At 37.7% G+C, this 22245-nt stretch overlaps 1 protein-coding gene across 49 annotated transcripts in view; it reads left to right on the top strand.

Annotated features, from left to right (window-relative positions):
• RIMS2 (regulating synaptic membrane exocytosis 2) overlaps positions 1–22245 on the top strand; it is a 401331-nt gene that overhangs the window by 278243 nt on the left and 100843 nt on the right. For 44 of the 49 annotated variants that reach the window (XM_060775725.2, XM_060775741.2, XM_060775724.2 and 41 more), the window contains 2 exons: positions 4985–5074; positions 8743–8775. The exons of 2 other annotated variants lie outside the window; for them this stretch is intronic. In XM_060775725.2, coding sequence (XP_060631708.2) covers positions 4985–5074; positions 8743–8775 — 123 coding nt within the window. The remainder of the gene's footprint in view (positions 1–4984; positions 5075–8742; positions 8776–22245) is intronic. 3 more of the 49 variants (XM_060775710.2, XM_060775703.2, XM_060775714.2) reach the window with 2 other exon arrangements.

Genomic DNA, 22245 nt, shown 5'->3' with positions numbered 1-22245 from the left:
CTTTATTGGTATTATGGTCTGCAAGGAGGATATTATATCTAGTGATTAGGTTATTTTATTTACTCCATAAATTGCATGACCTTATTCATTTGTAAGGTACCTTGAGTTCCATTATTGGATCGCTAGGCAGAAAAGGTAGAATTTAAATGAATAAAATGACATTTTTATACTGAGGACATAATTAAATTACATAGTATTACATAGAAAAAAGTCTTTTCACTCCATTTGGCCTTGGCAGTGGGCTTTCATATGTCTAGATGACCCCCTGTCTGATATGTGAGATTGCCTCATAAGTTCTCTGATAATGGAGAGGTCTCTAGAACATTTCCCCTGTTTTCTGATGGGAAGATGCTGGAAGTAATGGAACATTTCTGTCTGGCTTGTTTTAATCCCTCCACCTTTTAAGAAGCATAAAAGAGTGATGCCATACTACAGAAGAATGGTGAACCCAGGGCATATTTTTCATATCCAGTAAAACACACTGAAACTAGTGTTGCTTCTGAATTTTGGTGAAGTAAGGTGGACAAACCTCAATAAATGGCACAAAACTTGCTCATTATAGATGACACAATGGGAACAGTTTCTGGCTATGAGAGACAACTGTTATAGTTCTCTTGTTTGCATATAACTGCTTTGGATTGAGGCCCTTTTAATTAATTTATGATTTGTTTCCTTTGTTGATATAGTCATTACTTCGTATAAATGTTAGATGCTAGCAAATCTCTTCTATACACCTGGACAGTTACTTATTTTTATTTTTGCATGTTAAATTTGCCTCTGTGTGTTAAATGGTCATTTTACTTGAGCATAAAGCACTTTTTCTGATTCATTAATCTTAGTTATGTTTTTAATACAAAGTTTATGAGCAAAACATCCCATACTTCTTAGTGGATGAAAGAGCAAGTTGGTCTTTTCTTTACTTGAGTCTGTGCAATGCTTAATAACTTACAGTGCTGCAAGTTTTCAATCATATTTTTTGCTATTTTGCTTAAACTGAATTTGGTGCATTGTCATTTAGTTATTGTGTTCTGAGACAGTCCTGAGCTGTAGCAGAGCATGCTGTTCAGCTTTCTATCCAGTGCAGCCAAGTAACATATGCATCATGTCCTTGAACACACCCAGTTTTCCTGGAGTTGCAGAGTGTGGCAGGATCCATAGAAGAACTGGAAAACATAGCCTTCCAATAATATGTGGAGAATGACTTAAAAGTGTATTTGGAATTCTGTTGAGATTTGAAGAAAAGAAATCTAAATAAAGCAAAAAGAAAATACTTTTGATACACGTGCTCTATTATGCTGTAGAGAAAGTGAGAATCAAAGGCAGACACGGAAAAAGTGGGTTGATAGATTTCTAAGCTTGAACAGTTAGATGAAAAGGGGAGGAACTAAAAGAGAAGAGATACAGATTTAAAGACATATTGAATCCTTATTAAGATAACTTTCTTGGGAAAGATAAATGTTGAGCATCCTTATCCAGAGTTCTGAAATTCAAAATTCATTGTTTTTTTTAACAAGGATCACTGCATCCCTTATAATGAACGGATTTGTATCTGCAGAGCATCTGAAATACCACACTTATTATTTCATTGTAAATTGTATCATAAGGTGAGGACTTCTACCTTGGTCCATATATCAAACAGACAATGTATTGGAAATCTCACATCAGAACAACATATTTAACGTGTGGCCAAGACCCAAAAAACCCCATATAAAACAGTTCTGTATTTAAACAAAACAATACGTTTGAGAACTCCATATGTGAGGCTGATTGGCGTAAATTGTAGGGGTGATAAGGAAGTATGATGTATATAATTAGTTTTACCATATTTATTTACTGTATAAGTGTCTTCTTTTAACTTACTACATAGAGTGCAATCAAGTCTTATCAAGCCTCGTTGTTTGGTTTGGCATTGTGATGTGGCCTAAGGGCTAATCAATAAAAAAATATTGCTATTGTTATTGTTACATGGGTCACTGAGATAGTGACACCTATGCTTTCTGATGGTTCTAGCACAAAATTACAGTATTTTTAAAAAATGTATAGAATTATCTCCAGCTATATGCATATGATATACACGAAACATACATAAATTTTGTGCTTAGACTGAAAAGTTCCTAAACACTTTTGGTCTCAAGAATTTTGGGCAAGGGAAACTCAATCTGTATATCTATCTGGAATGCAGTAGTGCAATTACATGTGTAACTTGAATTATTCCCAGTCTTCCTTTAACAGTATGCTAAACAAAATATTTTCCAAAAGAAGTCGAATTTGGACAGTTTTGCTCAATTTTCTTACAGCTTATATATAGCCAATAAAATCAGGTACATGGGTTGCTGAGTGCGGCAGGATGATAGGAGTATTGGAAAAATATAGCCTTGCAATATGTTTAGGTGGGAAGAATGACTTGAAAACTTAAATAAATGCTTTCAGCTCTGTTTGGCAGGAGAATGGATGAGTAAATCCCAATTGTAATACATGATTTCAACTTCTGCGAGTTTTCTTACAGCTACATTGAGAACAACATTCCTCAGTTATTTAGCCTTGAAAAAAACTGGGTTATCAACATTTATAAAGAAATTATATATTTTTATATGGTGCAAAATAAAGAGGTTAAGAGAAAAAATATTCATAATATAATATGAATAGAATATAATATATAATATACCTTAAACCTAGCACATCAGTGCTGTATTAAACTGGTCACTAGAATATAATGTGTGTAAGTAGCAATCTGTTGTTGGCATCCTGTTATTTTTCTATGAAGTCTAATTCTTATTTTCAGTGTCTTAATTCTGACATTTAAAATATCTGTTCTAGAATCCCATTAGATTTATGCTGCCTTAAAACAATGAAGGAAGAAATTAATTATTCCAGCATGCAGTTCCCACCACGTTTTCTTGGTCAGGCTATTAAATTCCCTGCATTTTCTATTCCTTATATTCAGGAAAAGCATATGAGACATATAAGGAAAATGAGGGGGTTTTTTTTGGGGGGGGGCACACAAACATTAATAGTATCAGATGTTGATCTCAGTCCCTTTGAGGTATTCTTTTGTAACAATGCATGTGAAGTGTGAATCAGTTTCTTCTATATTGTGAGGTTCAAACAAAGAGGCCCATTCTTCCATAACTCAGTAGCATATTAAAGTTTCTTTTTTTCCTTCCCAAATAGCTGACACTGTGCTTGCTAGGAATTAATGATGACATTCCTTATTTGTTACTTTTTCTTCATATATTAAAAAAAACTCACAAGCAGACACAAAGAATTGTGTCTACTGGGTTTTGGGCTTTCCAGCCTTCCAAAACCATATGTGGGACAATACCATGTTCATACTGCTTTCTGCAATATTCATAAATGTTAATACAGCAATAGAACATCTTTGGTTTTTAAATACCTATAACCGACAAAAAAGTTTTTTAAAAAAGCCTTAAGGCACAACATTAGATAGCTACTTCCCTGATTTCTTCATTTTGAAGAAGGTTAGATCCTTACATTGCATATAAAATTTCTAATTTTAAAATAGTTACTGGAACCAATGTCAATTAATGTTGGCGTTGTCTTTTATTTTGCATTGTTTTGTGTGCCTTTCAGTTGTTTATGACATATGGAAACCCTGAGGTGACCCAACCCTGAGGGTTTTTTGGGGGGATTTTTTAAAGAGGGAATTGCCTTTACCTTTCTTTGATACCGAGAGTGGGTTTCCATGGCCAAGTAAGGATCTGCATTCTGGTCTCCTGGAGTCCTACTCCAACACTAAATACACTTCACTATACTATTTCAAGCACATAATTTCCCTTGAGTCTTTGGTTTGGAATAAGGAACAATTAGAAATAAAACATGTGTAAATTACTAAATAAACTTACTGTAACTAATCCAGCATATGCATAACTGAAATAAATGTATATGCCCATGTTTATTTCACAGGCTGTAAATCTTCCTTTCCTTTGTTACCTACCCTTTGACACATTTAAGATGGTAAGCTCCTCTGGGTAGGAATCTGTCAGTAAAACTTCATGCGTATTAATAGTTTTATTAACTGACATACGTCAATTGTCACTGCTTATGTTTTACAAGCAGTCCCTGGGTTATGAATAATATAGATTCTATAGATTAGTTCTTAGGTTGAATTTGTGTGTAAGTCAGAATAGGTGCAATTTTAAAGGTAACTCCTTCCAAATATTTTATCGAGATTGGTCATTACTCTCCTCCCAAGAAGTAAACGTAATTAGAAGACAGGAAAGCTTGGAGAAGACAATGATGCTTGGGAAAATGGAAGAAAAAAGGAAGAGGGGCAGACCAAGGGCAAGATGGATGGATGGTATCCTTGAAGTGACTGGCTTCACTTTGAAGGTGCTGGGGGTGGACACGGCCGACAGGGAGGTCTGGCGTGGGCTGGTCCCTGAGATCACAGATTCGGAAGCGACTGAACAAATAAACAACAACTGTCACACATACACACACATACTGGCAGTCCCCGAGTTACAAACATCTCGTATACATACATCTCATAGTTAAGAACAGGGGTGAGACAACAGGAAGTGAGAGAAATCTATCCATATGAAGAGAAATTTACCCTGGAAGAGTTATGGGGAAAAGGTGTCTCCACTGAAGCTTTACCACCAATTCTTGTTTCCATAACAAGCATTTTTTTTTCAAAATACAATGATCATAGGGACAGAAAATGAAGTGAAATCTGAACAGGGGCACAGATAGCAAAACAAACACCACAGGGGTGTTAATCCTTCCCTATGCTATCCAAAGATTAGATATAGATAGATAGATAGATAGATAGAGCTGGAGTTGCACTTAAAAAACTGTTCTGACTTCCATACAAATTCAGTTGAAGAACAGACCTACAGAACCTATCTTGTTCATAACGGGGACTGCCTGTACTTGACAGTATATTGCATCAAAATATGGTAGGTATCATGCAGACGTTTTGTAATGTTTCTGATGAGCTCTGATTTCTTTTGGTTTATGCTAGAAGTTACATGGGAAGACCAGCAGGAAAAGGTGAATGGTACAATAGCTGATGACAAATCATTCCCGAGAAAGAAACATCATACTCAGCCAGGTTGGTCAGGGTTTGGAAAACCACCAGAAAGCATGAGACTATAAAATTGTTACATTTCATGCTTTTTTATTGAGTGTGTGCTTAATGTATCTTTTTTTTTTAGTTTGTGACTTTTTTTAGTATGTAGAAATTATTTAGATTAGTCATGTGCCACAGTTCCTTTTTTTTGTTTTGTTAGAATAGCAAAAATAGAGCCACTTGTATTAGAATGCACATTAATTAGAAAAAAGTGCTTGGCTTAAATAAGATTCAAACTTTCTGTTTCGGAAACGTTTCATTCTTATGTGCCATAATTTAAATATTTGAGGAATTCAGATGTGTGAAGGGTTGCTATATGACCTAAGTCATGTAAATTTTTGGGATTTTTTGGAATTTGGGCACAAATGATTTTTCGGGGAAAGGGGACATATTATGGTTGTTCAACATAAAAAACAGGGAATTATTGAGAATAAGGAACAGAAGAAATAGGGAAAAAGACTTCGTAGGATGGTACCGTATAATTAAGAAGGCAAGATAAACAAGCAGTAGTGTTTGTTTGGAGGCAAGTGAATTGTTAGATCAATTCTTAAGAGGGATCATTTTAATGGGATGGAAAAGTGAACAATAGATAAGATGCAAATGACTAGAAGCCAGCTATTTTTCTTCCAGAAGGTTGTGCAGTTTGAATTTTGAGTATACTGAGAGCATTTTTTTTGCTGTTATCTACCATCAACTTTGATTTATGATGAATCTATGGAAAAGAAACCTTTAAGAACACTTATAGGGAACTGCCAGCTCTTTAAAGATCGGATTTTTTCCTCTCCTGTCGACTGGATTCAAATATGTTTAACAAAATATTTAAGAAAGCAGATCCATGATATACTTTTGTGCTTCTTCACTCAAATTCAATTCTGTTGAGTAGGTGAGCAATAGTTTGCCATTGGAAAAACTAATCTGATTGGAAAGTAATCTTTGCATTCCATTCCTTTACACCTGTGGTTTGATTATTTTCATTTTGAAATTCTGAAAGGGCTATTTATGGGTATACATTTTAGGCTGTACTGACTTCTTTCTCAGATAATTTGGAACTCTTATCTTCAGGAAGCCCATCTGAGTCCAAGGTTATCAATTTGCATGAAAATTACAGTATTCTATTGAAGACCTGTGAGAAGCCTTGAGTTCTGGGTTTGTAGAAAGGATACCATTTGTGTCTACTGCTATTATAGCAACTACCAATAAGTTGCCGAGCCAAATTCAAGGTGCAGGTCATGACCTATAAAGCCTTAAACAGTTTGGGCCCCACCTATCTCCGCGATCGCATCTTCTTCTATGAACCGGCGCAAACTCTTAAGATCTTCCAGGGAGGCCCTCCTTTTGCTCCCACCAACCGTCACAAGTATGGTTGGTGGGGATAAGAGAGAGGGCCTTCTTGGTGGTGGCCCCCTGCCTCTGGAATGCCCTTCCAGGGGAAATAAGACAGGCCCCATCCCTCCCCTCCTTTTGTAAGAACTTGAAGACCTGGTGGTTTCAACAAGCCTTTGAGAATGACCAGTTCTAGTCCAGCCCCAAACATTGTTGAATATGGCCTTGCACTTCTTACCTATTACCCCAGTCATCCCTCTAATAGGCCCTGGAAATGAGCAGCCACAGACCCGTACCCTCTATTGCCGTTAGCCTGTTATAGCACTGTATTTAATTCCCGGCCCCCTCATATTTTGAGTTTGCACTAGCCCTGGCCCGGCTTTTTAATTGCTATGAACAGGCAGGATTACTTTTAATATACACGTGCTATTGTGATAATTTTAAGCTTATGTTGTTTTGTTAATTTTATGTTATGGTGTTGACTTTCTATGTTTCAGTGATGTTACTTGGAAACCGCCCCAAGTCCCCTTTGTGGAGATAGAGCAGTATATAAATAAAGTTTTTATTTATTAACTACCAGAATATATTGGAAGCAATACTTATCAGGGATAAGATGTTCTTACTTTATCTTATGTAGCCTGTTGTGTGTATTGTAAACACTCACTGTGTCAGCAATGCTCTCCACTATTAACCCTATCCATTGGCTTCTACTTATGGACGGTAATTTTGTGATGGAAGCGTCTCCTTGATATTGAAGCAGGTGGTAGCACCATCCTCATGGTTCGATGGCATATTGATCGGAAATGGCTGAATAGAACTACAATGGCTTAGAAGAGAAAGCTGCACTTGAAATAAGTCCAATTACTCAGTAAGGCTTATTTCAAAGCAAGCATGTACAAACTTAAATATATATTTTAGACTGAGCTCAAATTAGTTAGACCGATCTCGATAAATCTCCAACTTAATTAGCATGTTTCTCTTGGTGATGCTTTAGACACTTTTTTTCCCTTTGGTTTTCATTTTTTGTGTGTGTGACGTGTCTCACTCCACTCAAGCAACCATAAAACAATAAAAAGACCACTATTCAGATCAGTGCAGTGTAAATTATTTTATCTCTTTTAATTAAACACCGAATTAAGAATCTAATCTGCCAATAATGTTTTACTGCACCATGCAGCTCATTGTTGAAGAATCTGATTTTAGGAAAGGGATTGACAGGCCATTGATGAACAGATAAACCTGAATTTGGATATACTGTGGGCAGATAAACTGATCAATCTGGATAATTCTTTTGTATATATGAATGTTGTGTATATGAATGTTTGTCAACAGTCATGGATATTTGGCGATGTATACTGACTTTTGTATGGACATGGAAATGTTCCTAAGACAAAAATATTGATTTACATGATTATATTTTCAAGGCTCATGTTTAATGAGTACTTGGTTTATATTAATTAGGTGTTTATTATATCAGATATACTAAATCTGTGAATGAAAACAGTACAAACTTCTGTTAAAATGTAAAGATAGGTCAGTAGAGAGGATGTCAGTGGGAGAGCCATGCAGATGAAGTGAAGATGTCCACGAGAGGAGAGAAATGATCCTTGCATGAATTGAAAGATGTTTACTTAGAAATCCACACAGAAATATCAGTTTTCAAATGTGTTGCTCTGGCCAACAGATACACGAAGTCACACATGTGAAAGTTCTGCATACTTCATCTTTTCACTTAATCTTATTTGCAATCTTGCTTTAACTATTTTTAAGGTGTTGGGATGTAATGAATACTCATTCCGTCTGAAGTTCCAGAAAGCACTAGCTTTGTTTCTTCTTTTTGAAAACACTATCCTTTTCCTGCTTTCCTGTTGTGCCATTTTCAATTTTTTTTAAAAAAAGAAAAGAATAAAGACTGTTAAAAGATTGTGAACTAATCAATATGAGCAAAGAAAGATTTTAAGACTAATTTATAGTTTTATTCCAAACATATTTTTGAGCAAGCTGAATATTCCTGGACTAAACCTAATCCATCAGTAAATGTTTCTCTTTTCCCCTCCAGAAGTCATCCCCGAGCAGTTGAATGTAACATGGGTTTTCTTTCTCTTAGTCACTAACTTTTTTCTTTTCCTTTATGGTTTAAATGGATATTTTATTCCTTTTAGTGTTTGCTGTGTTTTCTTTTTCCCATTGACTGACTGTACACTACAGGTTTCTTTCTCAAACAATTGTGACCCTTTCCCTCAGTGTCAATTTTTACCTTCTGAGTACATCCACTCACGCCCATCTTCTTTGTGTCTCTGTCTGTCCATTACACGATGTGATATCAGAAGAAGTGGACTCATCACGAAGGAGAAACCCAGGTCTGTCTCTTCTACTGGTTTTTCTCTGTTCTATTTTCCTTCTAACTTGTCCTGTGATTTTTGTCATTACATTCTTCACCTTTCTCTCATATATATTATTTTCTTCTTTCATTTCCTCTCCCTCCTCTGGCCTCCTTCCCTGTCTCTTTTGTTATTAGGAATATAAACATTTAGAAGACAAACTACCAGGTTCCAGGAAGGAACAGTGTTTTATAATGAGTATTCAACATATAAGCTAAAAACAACAACTCTGATTCCCCTTGGTTGGAAATTGGCTTATTTTTCACCTTAAATGCCTAAAATGTTTTGAATAGAGTTAAGTTTCTAATGATAAAAGTGGGAATGTGACCGGAGTCTCTATCTCAGTCTCATGGAAATCAAGCATACTTTCCATGGAGATAAACATTACAAACCTTCCTAGATTCTTCTGAACTATGTTCAGATAATGATTTTTGATCATATCACTAGTTTTGATCAGATATTCCCTAACATAACACAAAAATATGTTTTTTGTATTGACTGGTAGCAAAACTACTTTCGTGGAATATTATCCCACTTTCCGGATAAATTGCTTTTTCTGCTTTTGCACCCGTTCCTCCTCTGATAGTGTTATATATGAATTTTTGTTATTTTATTTAATATAATCCTGTCCCATTGTTTTTTCAGAACACTCACATCAGTGTACAGTAAATAAATAAATAATAATAATCACATGAGATGTGTGAAGAACAGTTTGAAAATGGTGCCTTGGTTTAGGAATAAAAGGCCAAATATAATCATGGATAACGTATCCCCTATAAATATTTTTAGGCCTTCCAGTGTAACTCTACTGGTTTGATCTAGATCATCCAGTCTGATTCTGTGATCAACCTCTGGTAGGGATTGACCATGTTGTACTGCTGAAGGAATTAGAAATTACTAGAGAGTTTATTTATTTATTTACAGTGTTTACAGTATTTATATTCTGCCCTTCTCACCCCAAAGGAGACTCGGGGCTTGCTAAACAGGTTGATATTCCTTTGTATGAAATACAGCTGAAGCATCTTCTGCAGAGTCTGCTGTAAACACTGCATGACAGATACATGTAAATGCTTAAAATAAGCCACTGGGTGATGTTCTGAAATTTTTGAGGGGACTCCAACATTGAGCCAAGGGAATCTCATTTTGGGTTGGGACCCACAGTTTAAGAAACAGTAGATTAGAGTGACAGCAACAGAAAATTCAAATGAGTCTGACTGAAAATAGGCTAAAATCTGCCTGGTATGCTATAAAGGTAGCAAAAACGTCATTTCTGGCTAACCCTGTTGCATCCGCATAGAACCATTCTGCAGAGCTGTTTCACGTGGCAGAGACACCTGAATGCAAACCAGCCAGCCTTGGATAGACCAGTGGCAGGGAGTGGGGCGGGAAGCACCAGCGTAAGATCTAGGAGGCCTGATGGACAGTGCACAATAACTGAAGTTTAAATTTAGGAGAACGTAAGCCACTTAATAGCCCACTGCAAATAATTAGTTCACTATTTTATAGATCAACTCATTTGAATTTGCTCTGATTCAGGACGATATCTCATTAGTGATTTAAAGCAGGTTCTCCCACTTTCCTATCATGTGGCTGCCTCCTGCAGACTTCAGGAAAATGTAGCTTAGGGAAGCTGAGGACTTTTCTGGCTGAGAATTCCAAAGGCCCTGCCCTAAACTATATTTTCCAGAATTCTGCAGGGGACAGCTACATGATAGGAAAGCAGGAGCACCCACTTTCAAATGCTAATGTAATGTCTTCCGACACCAGAGTTGATTCCGTTCTGGTGGATGTAACCTCCTGCTCTGCTTGTCCAGTATTGATGAATAATTTTCAGGTTGTGCCACTTGAGATTTTGGACAGAATCCTTGGAGACATGACTGCCACCTTGCCCTTCATGGCTTATTACATTTCAGATCTGGTTATGAGACAGAGGCAACTTTGGTGATTTTTGTCCATAACTTATATGCGGAAGTGGACAGGGGAGTATGTCCTTTTTTGTTCTGCTGGGCCTTTAATAGCTTATGATACCATCAAACATGGAATCTTTCTGAGTCACCATAATGAAGAAGGATATTAACTAGTCTGAGAGGGGTATGAGTACTTTTAATTATTCACTGGATGAGAAGCCACGAAGCCAGAAGCCAGAAAAAAGATGAAATCAGCACAATTGCTATGAATTGATGAAAAATGGTCAAAGTTTTAAAGAATCCTTTACTACAGGCAGGCATTATATTCTTACAGTATGCCAAAATACATTGGGTTGTTGACAATTTAGTAATCTTAAATATCAGGAATATGTTAAAACGCCTCCTTTTTCCCAATAAGCCACCTCATGTATACAGTATGTCAGAAAGCTTTTGCACTCACATTGAACAATGTACAGCTCTTATCATTTCCTACACATTGTACTTCTTCTTCCAAAGTGTTCTTATTCACCTTTTCTCCTTCAGACTACACTGCAATTTTTTTTCATGTCAGGAGCGACTTGAAAAACCACAAGTCACTTCTGGTGTGAGAGAATTGGCCATCTGCAAGGACGCTACCCAGGGGATTCCCAGATGTTTATATGTTGTACCATCCTTGTGGGAGGCTTCTCTCGTGTCCCCATATGGGGAATTGGAGCTGACAGAGGGAGCTCATCCACACTCTCCCTGGATTTGAACCTACGACCTGTCAGTCTTCAGTCCTGCCGGCACAAAAGTTTAACTCATTGCGTCACTGGGGGCTCCCTAAATTGTAATGATTTGAGGAGATAGTTAGCAATATCAATTTGTCGATTTGTAAATGATTGCTCATGTTAAAATTAAGTATCCAGATGGTAAATCATACACTGCTGCAATGCAGATATCGTTTATAGACTTTGCATTTCCATTGTTTATACATGCAATGGTTAACTGGTGGTACATGGCTAAATCCACCATTCTAAGCAATTTTACCTGCTTTTGGTAATACAGGTTGGGCATCCTTTATCTAGAATCCAAAATTGACCATCATTGTTTTCTGATGGTTCAATAGACATGGACATGTTTCATGCACAAAATTATTCAAATGTTAAATTATTAAATTATCTTCAGGCTTTGTGTATAAGATGTACATGAAACATAAATGAATATTGTTTTTAGACTTGCATCCGGTCTTCAAGATATCTCATTATATTTTTTCAAGTTTTCCAAAATCCAAAATACAGAACATTTTGTATCCCAAGCATTTTGATAAGGGAACACTCAGCTTGTACTAGCAAATATTTCGCTCATTATACTTTTATTGAATGGCCAGATAACTTTTAAGGTTCTTTTATATTTCTCCTTTAAAGTTGCATGTTTAGTTTAGCTTTGAATATAATAACTTTTGTTAGATACTATAAACTTTACTATAGAGTGCTGTGACCAAGTTGTATTATATAACAAAATTCATGTTTAGACAGGGCTATAATAGCTGTTCTTGCAGTTGTTCACCATCCTGTGTCAGTACGTTCTTGTAACATTTTACATCGCAGTCTCATCATGGAAGTTCAATTATTTTATTCTTTTATTTGCAACTCGGGAGTTGATAGCACAGATAGTGAAATTTTCAATCTTGCCTAAATACATGGTAAATTTTCTGTCTATAGTATTAGCTGGTGGTGAGGCACATTGAGATCATAGAAACATAAAATCATAGAGTTGGAAGAGACCGCATGGGCCATCTAGTCCAAGCCCCTGCCAAGAAGCAGGAATATTACATTCAAAGCACCCCTGACAGATGGCCATCCAGCCTCTGTTTAAAAGCTTCCAAAGAAGGAGCCTCCACCACACTCCGGGGCAGAGAGTTCCACTGCTGAACGGCTCTCACAGTCAGGAAGTTCTTCCTCATATTCAGATGGAATCTCCTCTCTTGTAGTTTGAAGCCATTATTCCGCGTCCTAGTCTCCAAGGAAGCAGAAAACAAGCTTGCTCCCTCCTCCCTGTGGCTTCCTCTCACATATTTATACATGGCTATCATATCTCCTCTCAGCCTTCTCTTCTTCAGGCTAAACATGCCCAGCTCCTTAAGTGGCTCCTCATAGGGCTTGTTCTCCAGACCCTTGATCATTTTAGATCAAGATAATAGTTTTACATTTTTAATTCAGTAGCAATGTTTACTACTGCAAATTAACAAAGTCTTCTGAAATGAATAGAACATTCATGTTTTGATGAAAAATATGGGTTTTTTTCAGCATACACAATATACATCATTAAAAATATCTATTACTAATGTTTTAATTAATCCATTTCTTTAAATCTTCAATTCCCTCAACTAACATGAAATTGCAGATGTCATTCCTCCTTTTCCTCCTCCTCCTCCTCCTCCTCTTTTCCTCCCCTTTCTCCTTCTTGACTGCACAAAGCTAATCAGAACCTGAGTGAAGCATTTTGGTGGGAGCCTCATCCATTCCACTGTGACTGTCCACATGTGCTCCTGCCTTTTCTTCCATATCCTTTGTGTTTGCTAGAGTCGCAGTAGCAACTTGATCAGGAAAAAATTGTATTCTGTTTTCATCTTGTTTTTCCATTAGTTTTTCTGATTTTTCTGTAATTGTTGCTACCTCTTTTATCCTTTATCGTTGTCCACTTTGGCTATCCTGCCTTACATTATTTATATTGTGCATCTTTTCCAAAGCTGAGACTCAGTCCTTGATATCCCTAATTACTGATAGGGATTCTGGCTGTGTGGGTTTCTTTGGCCTGAGCGAATCCCTTATTATTGGGAAGCGAGTGCATTTTATGAGTTTTACTCAAGAAACTATGTGAAACGGAAAAACTTATCTAAGAAGAATTGATTTCAGATTTCAGATTCAGTGAAATCTTCCCATTAGAGTTCTGTGTTTGAAGTTTCTTCTGCAATTGCTGTACTTTCCCAAATATATACTGTAGATATAAAACGATTAGTTCAGTGTTTCTCAACCTCCCTAATGTTGCGACCCCTTAATACAGTTCCTGATGTTGCGGTGACCCTCAACTATCAAATTATTTTTGTTGTTACTTCACAAATGTAATTTTGCTACTGTTATGAAACTTAATGTAAATATCACATATGCAGGATATATTTTCATTCACTGGACCAAATTTGGCACAAATATCCAATATGCCCAAATTTGAATACTGCTGGGGTTGGGGCGGGGATTAATGTTGTCATTTGGGAGTTGTAGTTGCTGGGATTTATAGTTCACCTACAATCAAAGAGGATTCTGAACTTCACCAACGATGGAACTGAACCAAACTTGGCACACAGAACTCCCATGGCCAACACAAAATACTGGAAGAGTTTGGTTAGCATTGTCCTTGAGTTTTGGAGTTGTAGTTCACCTACATCCAGAGAGCACTGTGGACTCAAACAATAATTTAGGTGGACCAAACTTGGCATGAATACTCAATCAGCCCAAATGTGAACACTGGGGAAGTTTGGAGAAAATAGACCTCGACATTTGGGAGTTGTAGTTGCTGGGATTTATAGTTCGCCTACATTCAAAGAGCATTCTGAACCCCACCAATGATAGAATTGAGCCCAATTTCCCACACAGAACCCCATGTCTTGAAGGGACTCGCATGCACAAGCCTCCCTCCAGCCTCGCATTCTCTCCCTTGCCTGCATATGTGCACTACTTTGCCATGTGACGAGCACGCCTGTTCTTCCCTCCCCACTTGGAGTTTCAGAAACAGCCCTCCCCTTGGCTGAGAGGCTGGCTGAGAGGGCTTTTGGTGGGAGGATTCGCAGACTGTTTCCAAAAAGGAAGCGAAGGACAAGCTGAGAGATCTTCAGTCTTCTCTCCAAAGGGGTTTCTAAGACCATAAAAAAATTATGTTTTCTGATGGTTTCTGGCAACTCCTCTAAAACCCCTTTGCAACCACCCCCTCCCCCCCCCCAAGAGTCCTGACCTCCAGGATGAGAAATGCTGGACTAGTCACTTTGGTACAGCCTACAGTCCATATCTTTGCTGATAAAGACCCTCCAGTACATGGTTGGTAAATCATGTTTGGATAAAGACCAGCATCAGAGAAGAAAAGAAAGGGTGATCAAGTCAGTCTTTTTTTTTGGTTTTGTTTCTTAATGGATATAATTAAAGAGAAATTGTTTTGGAATATGCTTGCAAATTATGCCAGCACATCAGAAAGAGAAGGAAGGAGTTAACAACAAATAGAGAACCAAATACAAAAGGCAGTGTTTTATGCCATGAAGAGTATATCAATCTGGCATATGTTCACTAAGGAAAATCACCCTAAGGAAAATTACCCGGAGTAAAAGGTGGGTGGTAAATTGTACTGTTATTATTACAAAACTCAACAAAAGTACACCATATTTAATCTGCAGTGTCATCTGTCTATCTTCTTTGACATCTATAAGAAATTGAGATTATCTTTAGGATCTTTATAATATATAACTAGAATCAATTTCATTGTTCAGAATAGGTATCCTAATTTTTTTAATGCTACAGAATTCTGTACAAATTGGACAGTACTGAATAATAGGAGTATGATGTTACTTTCTGAGTTCAGAGATTTCCTGTAAAATGAAAGTCTAGAATTGATTACTTGTAAGATAGAGTCACATGTGTGAATATGAACCTTTGCCATGTTTACTTTTCCAGCCCAGTGGTGACAATGCTGTAGTTCAATCGCTAACCTACATGTTTTATAGTGCAACCTGTGTAATATTTTAGCGTACATTCCTTTTTAGCTCCAGAAATTGAGGAAAACAGACCATGTGATCAATAAATGCCAAGGTCTTTTTCTTGTATTAAGCTAGTGCTTCCTTATACAGTCAAAAGAAGTTTCAATTTTTAGTAGTCCATTTATATGTTTTTATTGAGTTTTTTTATAATCATAATCCTAAAGAAGTTTCAATTAAAATGTTATAAAAAGTTTGACATGAGATCTTTAATGAAGTCCTTGAATGGGTTTAGCTTTTTCAGTGTACAGTATTAGATTTGCTGTTTATAAGCCTCTTAAGTCTAAATAAAGCATCTTCTTGTTTAATTTTACTATTTATCCAAACAAAGAAATAAGGAATTATTTTAAAAAGAGCTTTTCTCTTATTTCATTTCCATTGAAAGATTCTCCAATTTTTCATTATTGATAACTGACAGACAAATTGCCCATGCAAACAGCCACAGAATTTATTGTTACATCAACAACAGCTTTATCAATATTATACCTGACCAAGACTTTGAAGTAAGGGTTCTGTTGTCATAGAAGTGGCATTGCTGTGTTGCACAGTGAATATAATTTTTGTATTCCTTGGTATCATAGGAAATAATGGATAATTCCTGCAGCATCCTCAGTCCTGGCAGAGAATATAAAGATTTTTGCACAGTCACAATTTGAGAAGTATTCATCTTAAAAGAAATACCTTTTTTTTCAATATGAATTTTCAGTGTAGAATTCAGTTTCTGAAAAGGAGGAGTCCGCACTTGTATTCCAATGTGCAGAGAAATACATGCCTTCTTGTGCACAATATTTGTGCAGATAAATACTTCCTGAAGTGCAAAGTATTTTCCAGTCACCTTGTGATTGTGTTTTCAAAGGCTTTCATGGCCAGAATCACTGGATTGCTGTGAGTAATTCGGGCTATATGGCTATGTTGCAGTAGCATTCTCTCCTGACGTAATGCCTGCATCTGTGGCTGGCATCCTCAGAGGTCGTTCAGAGGTCACCTTGTGGTTCCTGCATTTGTAATGACATAGTTTTTTGATAATTGAGAAACTGCCTTCTTGGCCAGGAAATAAATAGCAAATGAGTATTTTCCCCTCTTAATGTGGGATGATTACGATTGAGAATTGTCGTCTTTGTCTTCCCCAGATTAATTTATTACATTTTGAGATGCTATTTGATCAGATGCATGGAGTCAATTGCCTAGAACCAAATCTTTGTAGCTATAATTAAGCAAGTTCACGGTGTAAAGAATGATATAAATGTAAAACCTGTGGGTACACTACACATCCTATAATGTGTTAGCCCAGCCTCATGAGTGCTCCCTTGCCTAGGTAATGATAGTAACATGAGGGCGATCTGGCGGCAACATCTGTCACCCCATTGATTGCCAGGGTTGATTTAGCTGATCTGGCTGGTTAGGCCGATGTCTTCTTTCTACTTCACTACTCCATGAGCATCCCCCCTGAAGCTGCATGCTTGGTGGAAGAGGATGACATCCCAGGTATAGAAGAAGTGTACCAAGTTCTCCAGTCTCCAGTCCCAGGCATACGATACCTGAGCTCACCTGCTATAACCATCAAACAAGCTCAATGTCCATTTGTCGGAGAAGGAATTTTAGCATTTGGCAGCAACATTTTGTATCATATAGATTATACATGACAGCATGGCATTCTGATAATAAGTTCCTATTGCAATGGTTCTCAATCTGTGCGCCCCCAGATGTTTTGGCCTCTAACTCCCAGAAATGCCAGCCAGTTTACCAGCTGTGTAGATTTCTGGGAGTTGAAGTTCAAAACATCTGGGGAACCACTGTTCTGTTGTGTGTAAATTCCCATCATTCACCAACATCATGTTTAGTTACATTGTTAGTTGAATTATATCAAGGCAAAAAAGTTTGTGTCTTAAAACTGTAATTGCAAATTAATTCTCTCAGTTCATTATATATGACTTTTTGATGGGTGACTTGCTCTACCACTGAACCTGTGTTGCATATTGAATAAAGTAGTGTTTGATGGGGGGAAATTAGCCATGATCATTTTAATCTAGTTAAGTACCATCTCAGTAGTATTATATACAAAGAAAGGTCCAAGGAAGTGAATGGAGAATATTTGTTGAGTATTTGTTTTCTGTAAGGAACAACAAAAAAGAGTAGGTGGAAATATTGGACATCATCAAAGGAACAACAGTGATAATATGTTTAAAGGGGGGGGGGGGGGTCCACTTATAAATATATAATTATAACAATTTAAGAGGATTAAATTTGTGATTTCACTGAAGTAGCACTGAAGGGATTGAGAATAGTTACTCTTAGACAGCTTTGCTTTACGTTAGGCAGGGTGGTAAAATATATCTTATCTTCACTGAGCAATCTTGAGAATACCTTAGTATGGATAGCAATGTGCTGTTTATCTTTACAAAACTTCATGTTTTTAGGGATTACTCAGGATAAATATGATGATGTTTTAATTCTATTTATTTATTTTGTATCAAAAGAATTGCACAAATAAGTACAAAATTGATAAAAACAGAAGGGAGCACAAGTGGGTAAATATTTTTTGACCAAAACAGGGCAACAGCGACCACATTGTCTGTAGCTTTAAACAATTCTTCCTCTGTACATGAGGTGGGACATTGTGAACAAGTATACAGATGTGGAGCTGTTTGTCATGCTCCACAGTCGCACAAGGTGGAGGATTCTTTTACGTAGTGCCATTTTGCCAAGTTGTCTTTTGATCTGCCCACTCCACTTCTGAGTCTGTTCAGGGACTTCCACGTTGCCCATTCTTGGTTTGCCCCTGGAGGAAGACCCTCGTGGGGGGCCATCCAGTTGGAAATTCCTGGTTCAGCTGCCAAGAGGGATAGGCTTGCTGTTGCTGGGGGAACATTAATGATTGTTTTAATTAATAGTAACATATTTGAACAAAGATTACAACTGAGTTATATATTTCATGGTGGCATACTTATTTTTCAGTCTCTGTTCACATACGTTATTTTTGTAGTTACATCTGAAGAAGTCATATACAGATAGATAGCATTCTGTTTTTCTCTTAGCCTGGAACTTGATGTTAAGTATGGGTAGATCAGAGCCCCCAGTGGCGCAGTGGGTTAAAGCACTGAGCTGCTGAGCTTGTTGATCGAAAGGTCGCAGGTTCGATTCTGGGGAGCGGCGTGAGCTTCTGCTGTCAGCCCTAGCTTCTGCCAACCTAGCAGTTCGAAAACATGCAAATGTGAGTAGATCAATAGGTACCGCTCCGGCGGGAAGGTAACGGCGCTCCATGCAGTCATGCTGGCCACATGACCTTGGAGGTGTCTACGGACAATGCTGGCTCTTCGGCTTAGAAATGGAGATGAGCACCACACCCCAGAGTCAGACATGACTGGACTTATTGTCAGGGGACTACCTTTACCTTTATGGGTAGATCACATCATTTCTGGCTCGTGTTATCTCCAAATGTAAAAACAACACAAAATAGTGTTAAATTTTAAACCCACATTGTTTATTTATTATAAGAAGCTTTTGTGGATCTTAACCTTATCTTACCAAATGTTCAGAATGGCTTTCTGAGTAAAACATTAGTACTGAGGTCAAAAAAACGATGAAACGTTAAAAATAGAACAGGGATAATTATGCCAAGGGTTTAAAAGACTTGCAGTACCTATTCGCAAGGTAGTATTAATAAACTGGTAGGGATAAGTTTAATTAAAATTTGAGGTGTGCTTAAAAAGTCATTATCTTGTTTCAAGCCACAGGGTTAATTCAGCAATTTCATGATTAATTCTGTCTTTTAATTTCCTTTTTTTGAACACAGCCAACCAAATTGATTCCTTCAGCAAATGCATGGAGCAGAAATGCTTTGTGTAAGGCTCTGTATAATTTGGTGTTGCAAATATCTAGATGAGTCAATTCAGAATATTTATTTTATATGTGTTTGTTGCAGTTCTGTTAACTATCCTGTGACATGGTGAAATAATTATGTGCTGCTGTTTTTAGTGTTCTGGTTGAAGTATATTTTGAGTCGGAGTGCAAATACTGTCCACTTCATTTAAAAGGCCACTGAATATACAGTAAATCCTGTAAAGAAAGCATGCATACATAATTATGAATTTTACCAATAATTTAGGAGTTGAACAAGACTGCAAGAATAATTGTTTACTGAAGATTGTGAATAGAGTATGACAGTTCACTTTATTCTGAGATAAAACATTTGAAATAAGATAGTGAACTTGGTTTGGGAGACATGGTTTCTTTGCATCCACATGACCCTTCTGTGTTCTACAGAGAACATTGCTTAGGGCAAACAAATTGAAACTAAATCCAGACAAGATAAAGGTACTCCTGGTTAGTTGTAAGGCGGATCAGGGAATAGGCACCCAACCTGTGCTGGATGGGGTCACATTACCCTTAAAGACACAGGTTTGCAGCTGGGGGGTCCTCCTGGACGTGGCACTGAACCTGGAGACCCAGGTGTCATCGGTGGCCAGGAGGACCTTTGCAAAATTAAAACTTGTGCCCCAACTTCTTCCATTCTTTGAGAAGCCAGGTCTTGCCATGGCGGTCCATGCCTTAGTTACATCCCGTCTGGATTACTGTAACATGCTCTATGTGGGGCTGCCTCTAAAGTCTACTTGGAAACTTCAGCTGGGCCCAAGAGCCAGGTTGCTAACTGGGGCTGACTACAAGGAGCAGACAATCCCCTGACTGCTAGTTATAGAATAATAGAATCATAGAGTTGGAAGAGACCTCATGGACCATCCAGTCCAACCCCCTGCCAAGAAGCAGGAAAATTGCATTCAAAGCACCATTAAAGCCGTAGACAGTTTAGGTCCAGGCTATTTGGCCGACCACATCCTCTTGTACGAACCTGTCCAGGCCCTGGGTCTTCAGAAGAGGCTCTTCACTCAGACCCACTTCCATCTCAAGCTCAATTTGTGGGAATGAGAGAGAGGGCCTTCTTGCTGGCTGTCCCTCGACTCTGGAACTCTTTACCTGGGGAAACCAGAATGGCCCCCTCCCTGCTGTCCTTCAAGTGGCTGGTTAGAACCATCAGTTTTTAAATGATATTTAATACTGTTTTAATACTTGTATTAAAGGGAAGGGAAGCTCTCTTGGGATTGGAGGAGGGGGCGGTATTGGAAGGTTATAAGCCAATAACATAATTTCATTTTCCTGCTATGAGTGAGCTTCAGTAAAATTCTTCTGCAATGATCAATTAACACAACAGGTATCTGTGTAACTTGCCTATTTTAATGAGGATAGAACTTTACTGATGATAGACTCCTGGCCCCATCTGTCAGCTGCAAAAGGCCACCCTGTTTGGATTTGCACGCATTATTTGCCGATACATCACACAGTCCTAGACACTTGGGAACTGTCCAATGTGTCATCAAATACAAAAGCCAGCAGAATGATCTTGTTTGCTGTGTACCAATCTTGTTCCGTATCAAATAATGTTAATAATATTAAGAGAAACCCCAGGGGGCCATCCAGTCCAATCCCATTTTGGAGTGGGTGGGGGTGGGGCGTGAGTCCCACAGAGCTCCTGAATGTGCTTCGCAGAGCCTTAAGTGCTCTGTGGAGCACAATTAGAGAACCACTGCTATCTCTCTCTCACACACACACTCACACTCGACAACTATAGATAATTGTAACTATGGATATGTGCAATAAGCAGTTGACCACAGTAGCAATTGAAAATAGTGCATCTGTTCTATTTTCTTAATATTTCAGTTTGGCTAAAGGGGACTTCTTGAAAAAAATAATTTAAAACATTTCCCCAGGGGGAAAAATCACACAAATCCTGTTGGATACCAAGAGCCTGCTGTATCCTTTAATATAGAGGGGATTGTACAACCACTAGTCATGAATAGAGTTGAATTGGAACATGTATATCTTCCATTACATTAACCTTTAGGATATTGAAGTAATTAACAGAAGAGGTTTTTTTAAATACCATGTTTACATAGAATCATCAAGCTTTGTATTTCAAATAACGTATCATACTACATTATCCTGATGACTAATTGCATATTTACAGGCTTATAATAGAAGGGCATTCTTAGAAGCATGTATACCTCTCAAAATGCATTCATAAGGATATGTCCTTACCACAGACAACTCTCTCTCTAATTGTAAAAGGCATAACTTGGTTTTGTGTGTATGGTAATCACTGGAAGAATATTCCTGGGTTGAGTTAAAGTCCTCTATCTTGTGTATACAAGTATGTGTATACTTCATATACAGTGCAACATAACAACTGCATGAAGCTATGGCTTGCTTCAATATTTATTCCAAACAACATAAATCAAAGATTCCCTACTAAGGCTGAAGTAGTCAAAAGCCTAAGCTTATGCTCATTCTGATGTTGTCGGTATCCTGCACATATTGAGAATGTGCTCGAAAATCTGTGTATCCACAAATAACTGGATAATGATTTTGATAAACACTGAGTGTTTCGAAATGCTGAACTCGATTTGTGTGTTCAGGTGTGAAATAGGTTCTGCATGTTGAATCCCAGTAACCAGGCATATACCAATTATTTGGATACAAAAATAGGCCGCAGCTGTGTTCGGTTACAGATATAGACAACGGTTGGCTCATCATTCTGAATCCAAGCCTCAAGCAACCTGGATTGATGAGCCTGCAGATCTGGACAGATGCCAGATCTCCCTGGGATGGCATGAAAGAAACCCACTGGGTCACCCCAACCATAGTTCTCTTGGCCACCAGGATGTGTCTGGCAGGCATTTGCATACCCTACACCTTACTGGGCAGGTACTGCAC

This window comes from Anolis sagrei, chromosome 4 (genome assembly GCF_037176765.1).
Source record: "Anolis sagrei isolate rAnoSag1 chromosome 4, rAnoSag1.mat, whole genome shotgun sequence".
Classification (NCBI taxonomy): domain Eukaryota; kingdom Metazoa; phylum Chordata; class Lepidosauria; order Squamata; family Dactyloidae; genus Anolis; species Anolis sagrei.
Note: the sequence above shows the minus strand (reverse complement) of the source record. Positions and strands in the feature narration are given on the sequence as shown.